Genomic DNA, 14,916 nt, shown 5'->3' on the forward strand with positions numbered 1-14,916 from the left:
TCGGATCGGGAGGTCGCATCTTACATGCAGATTAATATCTAAGATGCCCGATCTCCCGATTCATTGCAGAATGCTCACACTGAGCTAGTAATAACTCTGTGTGTACGGCGTACAGACTGATAGGATAATCGCTCAGAGGATTGGAGCATGTATCACATCAACATGTACCCAGCTTGTCGCCGAGGGTTAGGAATAGGGTTCCTGTTGTGCGCCACTCCTGTCGGGATTAACACCAGTCGAGATGCCGGGGTCGGTATTCTGACCGCCGGCATCTGAACTACAGTACCTGTCTCCCGTACCCAACTCTACACACCATAGACACAATTTAGTAGATGGTATAAACTGAATCTATATAATTACAGTATTTGCCAGACATTGCCAGGTATCAGAGCATTGGAAAGTGTAAGTAGATATCACTTTGTGTTCATGTAGCGGCTCCTGCAGCCACATTAATCACACACTAATAGTGTGATTGGGAACGTGATGGGAAATGTTCTGTCATTTTTCACAATGATTGGCCTAGGAGTCATTGGGGTAAATTTACTAAGATGGGAGTTCTATTTCATATGGGATGTTGCCCATAGCAACCAATCAGATTCCAGGTATTATCTTCTAGAAGGTGCTAGATAAATGAGAAGTACAATCTGATTGGTTGCTATGGGCAACATCCCATCTTAAATAGAACTCCCATCTTAGTAAATTTACCCCATTGTTCCTATTGGATTGTATTTAGAAAACCTAATTTGACATCCCAGACACCAAATAGAATGTTTTGAGTCATTTTTATTACAGGTTGAGTCTCCCTTATCCCAAAATTTTATATATATATATATATATATATATATATATATATATATATATATATATATATATATATATATACACACACATATACATATATACATACATACATACATACATACATACATACATACATACATACATACATACATACATACATTTTTAGATAGTGGCACCTTTGCTTTCGGAGGGTTCAGTGTACACAATGCCCATGCACTGAATTATTAAACGTATTGTATGAAATGACCTTCAGGTTATGTGTATATGGAATATAAATGCTTTTTGTGTTTAAACCTTGTTCCCATCCCCAAGATGTCTCATTATGATATGCAAATATTCCAAAATAAGGAAAAATCCAAAATACTTCTGGTGCCAAGCATTTCGGATATGGGAGACTCAAGCTGTAATCATTACTGATCTGCAGAGTAGCAAAGTGCGGAGTAACTTATGTCTTTAACATTTAGCTAGTAATTATAGAGAAATACTGAAAGCAAAGCATATATGTAAGCTGGTCATGCAAGAGTGACAATATTGAAGTGTGAACACTGGGGTCCGATGACTGAGGTGAATCTACTGGCTCTGGGTGGGACGGTTAATTCATATTACACGCTTTAGTCTTCGCCTCATTTTAATATGGCTATTTTTACCCAGGGCCAGACGATTCTGACACCTTCCAACTGGAAATCAGCGGTGTGGTGAGCGAGTTACACTGTCCTTATACCTCACTCACCTCAGGGAACGTCACCTCCAGACTACGTAGCCTCAAAAACTGCCTACAACTCATTGGTAAGAAAGCATCTTATTTGCACCAAGGTTATTAATGCAGCTCTAATGTGTGACACCAAGACATGGTGGCTTTTTTTTTTTACTCCCAGACATCACTTCCGGTGCAAAGCTCCACCAGCAAGGGGCAGATATGTTAAGACTTGACCTCCACCTCCCTAGCTTGATGCATCGGATGGCCAGACGTCCTCAGTACATGGAGTTGTATGTATGGGCTCTGCTTGATGTTTTCAGGCTCTCTTCCCCACCTGGCACCTGGCGTCCCTGTCTCACTGTCCACTCTGGATGTTGTAAGATGAAGCCGGTGGCCATGGGGGAAGTGTGTTGGAGCTGAAAGGTTACTCCAGTGCGATAAGGGACAATTTAGGGCCCTTATGTCCTCTTTCTATGTGGTGTATTCAGTTTGCTGAAGAGATTGATCGTAGCATGAATTCACAGAAAATCTTAACATGGAGTGGCATGATTATATATTGTTTAATCATGACAAATCATGACAAATCCAACAACAACAACTTTGTGTACGTCTGTGATTTAGGCTGTGTGTGTGGAGTCACTAGTGTTGTGGTGTAGGTTAGACTTGAGAAGTATTTTCAGCTTCATTAGCATACCTGAGTGTTACGGATCAATGTATGGGATGACTCATTACAAGCAGGAGCGGTTCTAGGTGCGGGCAAGCCGGGCGGCTGCCTGGGGCTCTGCGACCTGAGGGCGCGACCGCAGTCACCCTGCAGGCGCCCGCTGCCCTCCCGCACTTTGCCTGCCGCAGGTGCCGTGAGCTGTGTGTGTGCATTGCATAGGGGCCACTTAATAAGTGCAATGTGTATAAGGTGCTACCTGTCACAGTGTGTATAATGATGTACCTGGTGCAATGTGTGTAAGGGGCTACCTGGCATAACATGCATAAGGGGCTCTGCTCTACTGTGGTGTAATGTGTGTAAGGGGCTCTAACATGTTATAAGGGGTACTACTGTGCGGTGTAATGTGAATTGGTACTATTCTGTGGCCACGGCCCTTCCCTATGAAGCCACGCCTTTATTTTTTGGCGCGCACTAATCACTTTTGACCTGGGCACCACAAGGTCTAGAACCACCCCTGATTACAAGTAATTACATTAGAAGTGCTGAAGATAATTGGGCTTTGGCCCTCCCATTTCTGAGGAATACTTTGTGCACGTGTGTGTGTTACTGTATGTGCACAGTTTCCGTGATCCTCAATTCCTCAATTGTCGACTGACTTTGTTGTACTTGGGTTTCTCATTAACATTTCTGTTATCTCACTGGAACACTTAGTTGGTGAGTTCCACTTAGTTTCATTAGTGTTTTGTAAATATTGTTGTGAGCATTCTCGATGTATTTATGAAGCTGGAACTCTACTGACCCTACTCAGCCATTTTGAGTTAGAAAATCATTGTGCAAATTGATGGACGGCCGTACAAGCCACTTCTGCTGCCCCATATCTCATTCTAACCGACTTCACATTCAGTTTTACTGTTCATGAAAGCACAAGTATCCCACTAATGTATGGGATGATTCCAGGCAGGAGAAGTAGAGGACAGAGCCAGCACAGATGCACATTGACAGAAGTATGAAAGAAATGGATGTGGTATGCTACAAGAAAATGGCCGCCACTATCAGGGGAGAAAAGGGGGTATGAAAGAGATGGCTAAGATGGAGGGGTGAGGGGTTAAATGGGGGAAAAGCTGATGAAGGGGGTAGGTGTGCAGTTTATTTACATATTATTAATTCCACCAGGAATGTTTGGAAGGGTCCCGGCAGCAGGGGGTGAGTGCTGATCTTGTGTGATTATTAAGCAGAGGGTGTTGTAAAGATCAGTCCCAAAGTAGCGGATCTGGGTCATGTAATTGTGCAATAAACATAACGTCCTCTGTGTGACACAAAGTTCGTACATCGTGTTATATTTTTGAAACACACCCAAGTTGATATTTTGCATCTGCACTCTGAGCCATGTACAAAGCATTTCTCCAGAGATTTCTGTATTTAGGGCACATATGCCAAGGTGTAGTTAATATGTATGCCAATGAGCAGATTAAACCTTAGACATGGTAACAGTATTGAGGGGGCTATGTTTCATATAACCAGTTGTAACTAGTTCATCAATCCTTCCCCTTAGTGTTCCTGACCACAGAGCTGGAGGCGGCTCGGATCCTGAATCGCCGCAACCTTTCCACTCCTGAGCCTGCAGAACACAATAAAGATGCTCTGCGTGAGCTACAGCTCCTCAGGAAAGCTCTGGATTTGCCTGAGGTTTCTAAGGAAGTCCCTGTAGCTGAGTTCATGAGGGAATTGGAGGACAAGGTACGCAGGATACAGCAGAGATGTAGCGAGCTCTGTAGTTTGTAAGCTCCGTGATTACATGTATTTCTAACTCCCACCTACAGCGCGGCTCCCAAGGGTCATTCTGGAAATAGTGTTACATACAGAACTTGGCAAATGAGACCTTGCAGCTGGTAGAAACATCACTTTCTTTATCTGTTTTTAGGTAACCGAGCTTTGTGCTTCAGTTCCGGTGTCTCCGCCTCTGCTGAAAGCTCAGCTGCAACCTGAACAGTGGGTAAGAGGGAAGAGACTCTCTATTTCTACAACTGATTGATGAAAATCTTATTGTATAGGATCTATGTTACTCATTGAAGAAGACCTCATCGGAGGGGAGATGAACCAAAGCTTGTAGAGAGAGAAAGTTTTAACCAGACTAGATGGGCCAAGAGGTTCTTCCCTGCTACCAAATTCTATGTTTCTAACCAATCAGCCTCTGTCATTTTACAGGATGTGTTCGAAAAATTACAGGAGCTAATTGGTTGGTACTTTGGTCAGATTTATCAAGCCTTGAAGAGTGATAAATAGCATGGTGATAAAGTACCAGCCAATCAGCTCCTAACTTCCATGTTACAGACTGTGGGGCAGATGTATTAACCTGGAGACGGTATAAGGAAGTGATAAACCAGTGATAAGTGTAAGGTGATACACGCACCAGCCAATCAGCTCCAATATGTAAATTAACAGTTAGGAGCCGCGTTTTTCACCTTGCACTTATCACTGGTTTATCACTTCCTTATGCCGTCTCCAGGTTAATATATCTGCCCCACACGTGTTTGAAAAATGACAGGAGCTGGTTGGCTGGTACTTTATTACCGTGCTATTTATCACTCTCCAAGGCTTGATAAATCTGGGCCTATATCTCTACACTTTATCTCCAAGCGTTGCTACGTGTCCCCCTAGATGAGGATAATAAGAAAAGGCCATCTGTATCGCATCTTCTATTTTCAGAATAAATCCATCTTCCGCAGCCCACTGTCTCACACATAAAATGAAGCCTGAAATGTTTTGGAATCATTTGTCTGGTGTTCATTAAAGTGTCTCTGGGGTAGATGTATGACCTGACTTTATGGGGGTGGGGGGAGTGCTATTAGCGCATGTTATGTGCGCTGATGCAGCTTCTCCCCCATGTATTACTGCGGCAGTGTGTGCTGAATGACAGAGGCGCTACGTGTATCGGCCCTGCTATCTACAAGAGTGCACGAAGATGTGTGGTGCAATGTATGAACAGTCAGTGGCACTAGCTGTTCCGACACCTGCAGCTATCGATTTTGACAGCTGCAAGTGTTGCCCATTCACAGCTACTGTGGTGGCTGCCGGGCCCCAGGCTGCCTGCGATGGTTGCGAGATCTTGCGCATGCGCAGTGGAGCCGGCTGACCATGGAGACACACCGCAAGGCTGATGAGCTATTGGGGTCTGACAGGCATCACTGGAGAGGGGAGTTTTCACTCCCTCTCTCCGGCAGCCGGGATGATTATACGTCTCTGCTGCTAGTGCGTTTTACTTTGCCTCGGTAAGAGGCAAATCAGGAAGAGTTATACTGGCATATGTACCAGTATAATACATCCACTCCTGTGCCTCTTAGGAGAATTAGCATTGTTAGCTCTGTAATAAAAATGATGCTATCCCAAAACGCCACCTTTCTGCACCAGGTGTTCCCCAACACCTCATAGATTGTAAGCTCATCTGGGCAGGACCATCTTACCGGGTGATCTTCAGTATGCCGACTAACTGGATCCCGGCGCACAGTATACCGGCGCCGGCATACCGACACTTATTCTCCCTCGTGTGGGTCCACGACCCCCCTGTAGGGAGAATAAAATAGCGTGGTGCGCGCAGCGAGCCCGCAAGGGGCTCATTTGCGCTCGCCACACTGTCTGTAAGCCGGCGGTCGGGCTCCCGGCGCCGGTATGCTGGTCGCCGGGAGCCCGACTGCCGGCATATCGTAGTGAACCCTGTCTTACCCTCTGTTTCATGTCATGGTAGAGTATGTTGTTTGTGTGTCATTATCCTGTCCACATACAGCGCAGTGTATTATATAGGTTTGTGATCATGGATAAATAATGAATGATAATTATTCATTCCTGACATAGACTACTAAATGGTCAGTATCCAATCTTTCAGATGTCAGCAAAAGTGTGTTCCTGAGTTCACCGCGGCAGATTTATAATGAGAATGACTCTGGGACTCTCTTTATGCCACCCGCTATGAAAGTTTCTTCTGTCCTGCATATCTGGATGTTGGTATATAAGCAGACATATTTCTAATTTACACATTGTGTGTCCCTTTCCTCAGGAAACCTTGAAGGCGTTACATTGCTCCATGCTGGGGGAGTATGAATGTAGAATGAGGATGCTGGTCACACGCTTCAACGTGACTGTGCAGTCATTCCACTGGTCTGAGAGAGCTAAGGTTAGAGTTCTGTTCTCTGATACGACTGACTCCATGAGTAATAATAATATAATGTTTCTACAAGTAACATTAAGGGCTGTATTCAATAGCTGTTGGGTCCTTTCCGACAGTCGGGTCCTGAACAGCACTCTATTCAATGCTGGGCCAAACCCGACAGGTTTGGCCCGGTCCCGACAGTGTCAATCCGACTCTTTTTAAAGTCGGATTGACATTGTCTGAAACTGGGCTAAAACCTGTCTGGTTTGGCCGTGCTTCTGACAATACACGCGGCTCGGCGACTGAAGCCACCGATCCGCGTGTATTCTGACACTCTTCCGACAAGTCGGGTTTCCTGACTTGTCGGAAGAAAAGGCCCTACATTGAATAGGTCGGAACCCCTTCCGACCTCAGTCGGAAACTGCCGTCTTTCCGACAAGACGGCAGTTTTCGACTCCTATTGAATACGGCCCTAAGTTGGGACTACGGATGTGTCCTAATACACCTCCAGCACTAATGAGATGCACCAACGTGAGTAGCATAGCAACCTATATTTTTATTTTGTGTCTTGGTTGCATCGCAGACTTTGTGAAAAACTGCTCAGTGTACCAACTCTGTGTGCACAGAAATTCATGTAACACACATACAAAGTCGCAGATGAAATATAGTTTTGTACTTTGTGGTTGTTGTTTTTTTATGCACATTTTGGGCGCCCCCTTCCACACCTGTTCTGTTTCTGCTGATGGGCATGGTATCAGCAATACACAGAGCTTGGGAGGGACCTGTTTTCTTTAAGATCCGCAGAGAGAACACGTTGTCACTCACTTAGGTTAGAGGAGAGGAGTTTCCGCACATTGAAACGAAAAGGTTTTTTCACAGTAAGGACAATACTTGTTTGGATTTCCCTGCCTGAGAGAGTAGTAACAGCGGACTCCGTCAACACCTTTAAGAATGGGTTAGATAAATTCCTATTGGATAAAGATATTCAGGGTTATCACGCATTATAGTTAATATAACTAGTCCTAACATAAAAATAACTAGTCCTATAATAGGACTGTATAGGTGACCACAAATAGGTTGAACTCGATGGACAATTGTCTTTTTTTCAACCTTAGTTACTATGTTACCTTGTTATCAATTCAGCTCGCTACCCCAGTGGGTAGCAAGACACCCTAGCCCTTTACGCAGCTAAACCTGATTACTATGGGCGCGATATGCTTATAACGGGGATCACTTTAGAAAGGAGATTGGGCGTGATATATCATTTGAGTGAAAAGGACACTTGGCGTGGCCGTCGCCCAGGAACTGGGGCTATTTGGTGCAACGAGAGCAACGGTGTATGAGGACACAACTAAATAATTTCTTTTTTGTTAGTATTTGAGGGCTCATACACACAGGCATGAATATAACTCTCAAAACCAGGTAAATCGTCTGTAATGCTTGTTGTCTGTAAAAAAAAACTACAATACTGTGCACATAAAAAACCAAAACACCCACATGCGGCCTTCAGCCTTCATAAGCATTGCAGCACAGTACAATATAATAGAGTTTAACAGGTGCACTGTTTTTTTGGGCCTTATTCAGGTTTGTTTGCAAACCAAAAAAGCAAGCTAATGGGCAAAACCATGTGCACTGCAGGTGGGGCAGATGTAACGTGCAGAGAGATTTAGATTTGGGTGGGGTGTGTTCAAACTGAAATCTAAATTGCAGTGTAAAAATAAAGCAGCCATTAGTTACCCTGCACAGAAACAATATAACCCACCCAAATCCAACTCTGCAGTGCAACATGGTTTTGCCCATTATTGTGCTTTTTTGGTTTGCTGACAAACCCCCTCAGAGGTGAATGCAAGCATAATGTGCATTTTGAGCCCTATTCGGAGATTTACACAGACAGAGTGGGACCATTTCGATATAGGAAGCAAAAGCACCTCCCACCCCATACATGTAACAGGATCAGATGCGTCAGGAATCCGGCAGGAGGAGTGGCTGCACTGTGAGCACAGAAAATGCTATATATCACAGTACACCACTCATACACGTTACAGGAAATGGCTGGAGAGTGCGGATAATAAGTACACAAGTGAGATTCTAATCGAACAACGCAAAGATTCATTTGTATTTTTGTACATGGAGCATGGAGAGCAATGCAGTCTTGCTTTTAAATCCATTTCATCAATTTAACTAAATTTGCATTAATTAGTGTGACTTGGATGTAATTGACCAATCAGACAGATACTCTGCCCCATTGTACATTTAGTATGTGGTTTCTGTCACTTGGGATGGATGCAGTCCTTGTCACCCTGCAATGGGAAGAACAGGCTCCGTGTCACCAAGCTCCCTCTGTGTCAGTATAGACTTGACGTGACAGTCCCCATGTTTTGTAACTCACTTCTGCTTGTGTCTCACTGCAGTGGGCTTGATAATTATTTTATATTTCTGGTGCTGGTATTTACATCTGTTTGCTGGACACAGGTACAGGGGGCCTCCATGAATGAAGTGTTACGACCACTCCGACAGTCACTCACAACAGAGTCTCTGATCACAATCCCTCACTTATTGGCCGTGCGAGAGGACTATTCCCGTATCCTGCACACCTGCAATGCCACATTCTGCCAGAAAACCCGCAGCTCCATCCAGAAGGTATAGCAAGTCTGATGCACCTCCTGCACTCCCAACCTGTCCTGCTCTGATTTTTATGTTCTATTTTGCCACTGGTACTTCTCTCTCTCTATTATCTTGTCAAACTTTAATGAATCATTCTCCACTTCTGAGTGTACTGAGTATGCCGGTGGCTCCAATGGAGAGAGGATGGAAGGAAAGTTTTTGGATGTGTTTTTTTATTTCTCATACGTCCTAGAGGATGCTGGGGACACTTCAAGAACCATGGGGTATAGACGGGATCCGCAGGAGACATGGGCACTTTAAGACTTTCAAATGGTGTGACCTGGCTCCTCCCTCTATGCCCCTCCTCCAGACTCCAGTTTTAGAAATGTGCCCAGGCAGACTGGATGCACTCCAGGGGAGCTCTACTGAGTTTCTCTGAAAAGACTTATGTTAGGTTTTTTATTTTCAGGGAGAACTGCTGGCAACAGTCTCCCTGCATCGTGGGACTTAGGGGAGAGAAGCAGACCTACTTCTGTGAGTTTCAAGGCTCTGCTTCTTTGGCTATAGGACACCATTAGCACCTGAGGGTCTGAACGCTAGGTACGCCTAGATGCTCGTTCCCAGAGCCCGCCGTCACCCCCCTTGCAGAGCCAGAAGTCAGAAGACAGGTGAGTAGAAGAAGAGCAGAAGACCTCAGTGACGGCTTTGAGGTACCGCACAGCGGCCGCGCTGCGCGCCATGCTCCCACACACAGCGGCACTACAGGGTGCAGGGAGCGGGTGGGGGGGCACCCTAGGCAGCATATATACCTCATATATTCTAACTGGCAACAACGGACTGAGTGCCTGGGCACTGTCCGGACCCCCGCCAGTGTAAATATCAGTGACAAAAAAGCGGGATGAAGCGCGCCATTGGGGCGGACCTTCCTCCTCACAACCCACAGCAGGGAGGGGGGGGGGGGGGGGGGGGCGGCGCCCTGTGCTGTAAAAACACTTGATTTGGCAAAAGGGACATACAAACACACTGTCCTACCTCCGCCAGTGATTATTTAATTAATTATTACTTCAGAGCGGGAGAAGCGTGCCATTGTGGGGGCGGGGCTTCTTCCTCACTAAGCCAGCACACTACTCAGCGCCATATTTCTCCTCAGGAGAAACGCTGGTCTTCCCTTCACTACTGACTAGTATCAGGGTGCAAAAAAAGTGTGTGTGTGGGGGCATGTATATGATGCTTATATTGTGTCATGTTATGTTATTAAAGCGCTGCAGTTCTGTTTTATGATATTTCACAGATTGTGTGTTGCATTGGGGTGTGAGCTGGCTGATCAATTTTGTGTCCCTCTGACAGATGTCTGTCCCCTATTAGTCCCGGTATGTCTGAGGTGTGGATGATACACGTGGGCGACATGTCTGAGGAAGGGAGTTCCTTCAAGGAGGAAACTGTTTGGGGACGCAGAGTCTTAAGGTGGTGGCGCTACCGGCACACCAAGAGCCTGCATGGTGAATGATATACGTAGTAGTATGCGTTCTATCAATGACAGATTAGATAAGGCTGTATCTAATGCTGCATGCTGAATATGTAGAAGATATGTTGTCGGCATTCTGTTCTTCCTTCTGCAGGCGACCCTCCCTGGGTCCCGAAAAGTCCATTTACAAATGTTATGACTATTACTGCCGACACGGCCTCTGAGTCCTGTGTCGACGATAGGGGCTCCAGGAAAATAGCTCAAATAAGACTCCCTTCACGAGCTTAATGTTTTCTTTCCCGGCACTCACCCCCTAGGTTAGACAGTACACTGTCCAGGTTGACAAAGAAGGTAATTCTCCCTGCACCTGGCACAACTTCACTAAAAGAGCCGATAGACCGAAAGGTGACATCTACGTTAAAATTTTATGTTGCAAATGCTACGTTGCTCAGGACGCTATTGCTTGCGCATGGGTGAGTCGCGCTATGGGAAAGTGGTCAGAAAGCGTGTCATCAGATATTGACACGATTGATTAAGATAAGATACTCCTTAAGGTAGGGAATATCGAAGACGTTTCCGCATACATGGTGGGGGCAACGTAAGATATTGGTCTCTTGAGTTCACAAGCCGCTACCATGGTATCGGCTAGGCGGGAGTTGTGATTTCGCCAGTGGAACGCGGATGCAAAATTCCGAGAGATATATGGAGGCTCTCCCATATAACGGGGACGCCTTTCTTGGCGATGGACTGGAGGCGTTAGTCTAGGCGGCTACCGCAGGTAAGTCGACATTTTTTGCCCTCTAAACCTGCACCGGCAAAAAAGATCACCCTCATATACAGTCCTTTTCAGCCTGGTAAGTACAGCGAGAGGTCTCCCCGTCTTGGCAGGTAGGGGAAGAGACGGAAAGATATCCACAACGGCTTCAGGTTCCCAAGAACAGAAGTATACCCCTACTTCTGCCATGTCTACAGCATGATGCTGGGGCTCGCTCGCGGGAGGTCGCTCGGGTGGAGGCACGTTTTTTTTAAACTGTTCAGCCAAGGTTGGAGTCAATCTGGCCTGGATTCCTGGGTTTTACAAATAGTGTCCCAGGGGTTCAAACTGAAGTTCAAGTGTTCCCCCATGCCAATTTTTTTTTTTAAATCTATTTTTCCAGCTTTTCTTCCAGAAAGAAAAGTAGTAATAACTGTAATTCAAAAATTATGTCAGGACCAGGGCATAGTCCTGGTGCCTGTGTCACAACAAAGGGAGGTGTTTATTCAAGCCTCTTGTAGTTCCAAAAAAGCAGACGCCTCGGTCGGACCGATCCTAAACCCCCCCAAAAAATTGGGGGGGGGGGGGGAATCTCTATTTAAACCGGTTCAGATTCAAGTTGGAATCACTGGGAGCAGGGATTTACAGTCTGGAGTAGGGAGATTACAGTGCGTCAGTAGATGTAAAGGATACTTACCTGCAGGTTCCCATTTATCCTCCTCCCCAGGCTTATCTGAGATTCGCGGGTCAGGATTGCCATTACCGACTCCAGAAGTTACCTTTTCGGTCTCTCCACAGCGCCGAGGGTTTTCGCCAAGGTGACGGCGGAGATGAGGATCCTCCTGATTCAAGTAGTCAATATAATCCTTTATCTAGACGGTCACCTGATACAGCCGACATCCAGGGAGCGGGTGGTACAAAACATCGCGCTCTACCTGTTCATACTTCATTAACATGGTTGCATACAGGAAAGATTATTTTCTTTTTCATCCACTAGGGGTCACTGGAGTACTCTTGGGATATGGACGGTGTTAGCAAGGACAGGGCACTGAATATTCAAATTTCAGTAACTCCTCCCTTCCATACTCCCAGAATACCTCAGTGTTTTTTCGGTGCTCACATGGATAGGAGCACAAAGTGTGGAGCTCCTCCACATATTCTACTTTTATTTTTATTTTTGTTTTTTATACTTTTTTTCTATTTACAATCCTTTCCCAGCTTCCACAAAAGCTATGGGTCCGGGATTACAGAAGCTGCTGCGTGCAGCTCTTGGCGTGTCGGGCCTCACAAAGGAGCCCCCTCACAGCCACAAGCAGCTCAGCTAACTTCAGCTGAGACTGCAGAAAGGACTGGACGGAGCTTGCTGGAAGAAGCCCCGTCAGAGCCCAAGTACATCAGCTACCTTCAGCTGAGGCTGCAGAACGGAGCTTGCTGGAGAAGCCCCGTCAGAGCACAGGAACCCAGGGATTTATGACCGGGGCGGTCAGCTCACGCTGCCGCCCCGCCGCTATGTGCGTCGCCCGAGGTCATCCCGCTGCTCCGTCCCCGCCACCGCTGATAACAGCTCCCCACCGCCGCTCCCCTACTCCCGGCCGCCGCTCAGTGGGACGCGCTGGTCGGCTGATACAAGCGCCGTGGTCAGCGCTCCCTGCCTGTTGTGCACAATCAGACCACGGACAGCGTTCAGTGCTGCCGCGGTCTGTTCCTGTAACGGCCGGAGGCTCCGTCGCTTAGGGGAAGGAAACTGCTCACTCAGACCGCGGACAGCGTTCACTGCTGCCGCTGTCTGTCTCAATAACGGCCGGCAGCTCAGCGTAACAGTCACTGCCAGCGCTCCCTGCGCACGCTAAGGGGATAGCGGGGGGGGGGAGATGCCGGCGCCTCTGATCACTCAGACCGCGGACAGTGCACACTGCTGCCGCGGTCTGTCCCTGTAAAACAGCCCTCTAGTAACTAGTGGGCTCATGCTGGGCAGTCAGGAGTTTCCCTGTCACTTTTACATGCAGCGCAGCTGCAGGGGGGGGGAGAGAGATACTGCCACAGCAGCAGCAATAGACAGCCTATGCTAAAGAAGGGGCTGCATTGTGTTATATATGCATTTGTGTAGCACTTGTTATACCATAGAAAATGTATATAGAATACTATATGTATATATGGTCATGTAAGGAAATATAAGCACAAGGATGTAGGCCATTTTAATCATACTTTCTGTTTCTTTTCCAGAACGTTCCTGTCCTACAACACTGCCCCACCGGATGGCGCAGGGGTGTTGGTAGGAATTTTTGGATCAGGTTTCTTATGGTCTGGCCACGTGCACTGCACTTTGGCCATATACACATTTTCGCAATTTTACTGAGGTGGAATTGGTCTGTCTTTGTCTATTTATTTGTCTGGTTACATAATAAGTAAGTCACCAGCAAAGACGAAAAAGTTGTTTCACTGCAATGTCTGTACCAGTGGGTTCCCGGAGAGTTCTACCACATGCACAGTATAATTTATACTCCCATTTCATCTCCGATTTTGCAAAGATAGTTCTCATTTGCCTTATAAATTCCCAGTTTCTGCTATGTTGCAATCCTGACGAATCTATGCCAGGCCTAACTGCGCAAGATGAATGTGAGAAGGGTGAATAGACCAGCAGTCAGATAGTGTGGGTGCGTCAGTCTCTGAAGTTTACAGGGCCTTAAGAGGCTCTGACAATTTATAAGGTGGTCTTTACTAGACCACAGATCTCCAGCGTGTTTCTTATTTTTTTTCGGAATCTCTAAATAAGATGTTAATAGGATCCTGATACACAGGTTTCTAAACCTCGCCGATTTCAGTCTAGTTACCCGTTTCCAGAGTCAGTGACATCTCCATGGGAGTTATGCTAGAGTCGCTGTATACAGCAGCAGGGGTGTTGCTTCGACCGTGTTTGGTTGGCATTTGGGTAACTACGGCGCTGTTTGTCTGGATAACAGGACTCAGGTCCGCCCTGCAAATCGTCCACCTTATGCTTCTCGCTGATCAAATCTGCGAAGCTGCTGATTATCTATGTCCAGCTTCTACGGACGTCTGCCTAGTCAGTTCTCGCCTTTCAGCGTCACTCATTGTGGCACGACGAGCGCTCTGGCTGCGTCCTTTGCAGGCGGAGGCAAAGGTCGAGAGAAGAATAGAAGCATTACCTTATGCGAAGGTTGTTTGGTCCTGATTTGGACAAAGGTCTTTTTCGAGGAAATACTCTGGACCAGCGTTCGAATCCTTTAGACCTCAACCCTTTTGAAGCCGTGGTAGAGGAACAGCCACCCCTGGTAGACGAGGTCGAGGACGTGGTTTTCAACAAACCAACACCAGTCGTCCGGACGCTAAGGTCACCGACAAGCCAGTGGCATGACGGGCTCCCAGCTTATCTCGGTTCTCCAGTTGTGGGAGCACGCCTTCAGACGTTTCCTTTGGCGTGTTTCCAGACATCCACAGATGGGTGGATCCGCAATTTAGTGTTAAAAGATTACAAGATAAGAGTTCGACTGTCTACCGCCTCTGCGGTTTTTCAAGACAGGACTGCCTGTGTCGGACGACAAGAGGGCGGTTCTGCAAATTGCCATTCAGTCTCTGCTGGATTCAGCAGGTTTGATTCCGGTCCCTGTACACCAACAAGGTCAGGGTTATTATTCCAGTCTGTTTGTGGTACCAAAGCCGGATGGCTTGGTCAGGCCAATATTGAACTTAAAGGGCCTTAATCAGTACGCCACTTACTACAGATTCAAGATGGAATCTCTGCGAACAGTACTTGCAGGTTTAGAGCCAC

At 46.5% G+C, this 14,916-nt stretch overlaps 1 protein-coding gene across 6 annotated transcripts in view; it reads left to right on the forward strand.

The window, feature by feature from the left end:
• LOC134931785 (protein FAM98B-like) overlaps positions 1-14,916 on the forward strand; it is a 64,846-nt gene that overhangs the window by 36,906 nt on the left and 13,024 nt on the right. For all 6 annotated transcript variants that reach the window (XM_063925474.1, XM_063925475.1, XM_063925471.1 and 3 more), the window contains 5 exons: positions 1,453-1,587; positions 3,715-3,899; positions 4,084-4,155; positions 6,214-6,330; positions 8,779-8,946. In XM_063925474.1, coding sequence (XP_063781544.1) covers positions 1,453-1,587; positions 3,715-3,899; positions 4,084-4,155; positions 6,214-6,330; positions 8,779-8,946 — 677 coding nt within the window. The remainder of the gene's footprint in view (positions 1-1,452; positions 1,588-3,714; positions 3,900-4,083; positions 4,156-6,213; positions 6,331-8,778; positions 8,947-14,916) is intronic.

The sequence above is a fragment of the Pseudophryne corroboree genome, chromosome 6 (genome assembly GCF_028390025.1).
Source record: "Pseudophryne corroboree isolate aPseCor3 chromosome 6, aPseCor3.hap2, whole genome shotgun sequence".
NCBI lineage: Eukaryota > Metazoa > Chordata > Amphibia > Anura > Myobatrachidae > Pseudophryne > Pseudophryne corroboree.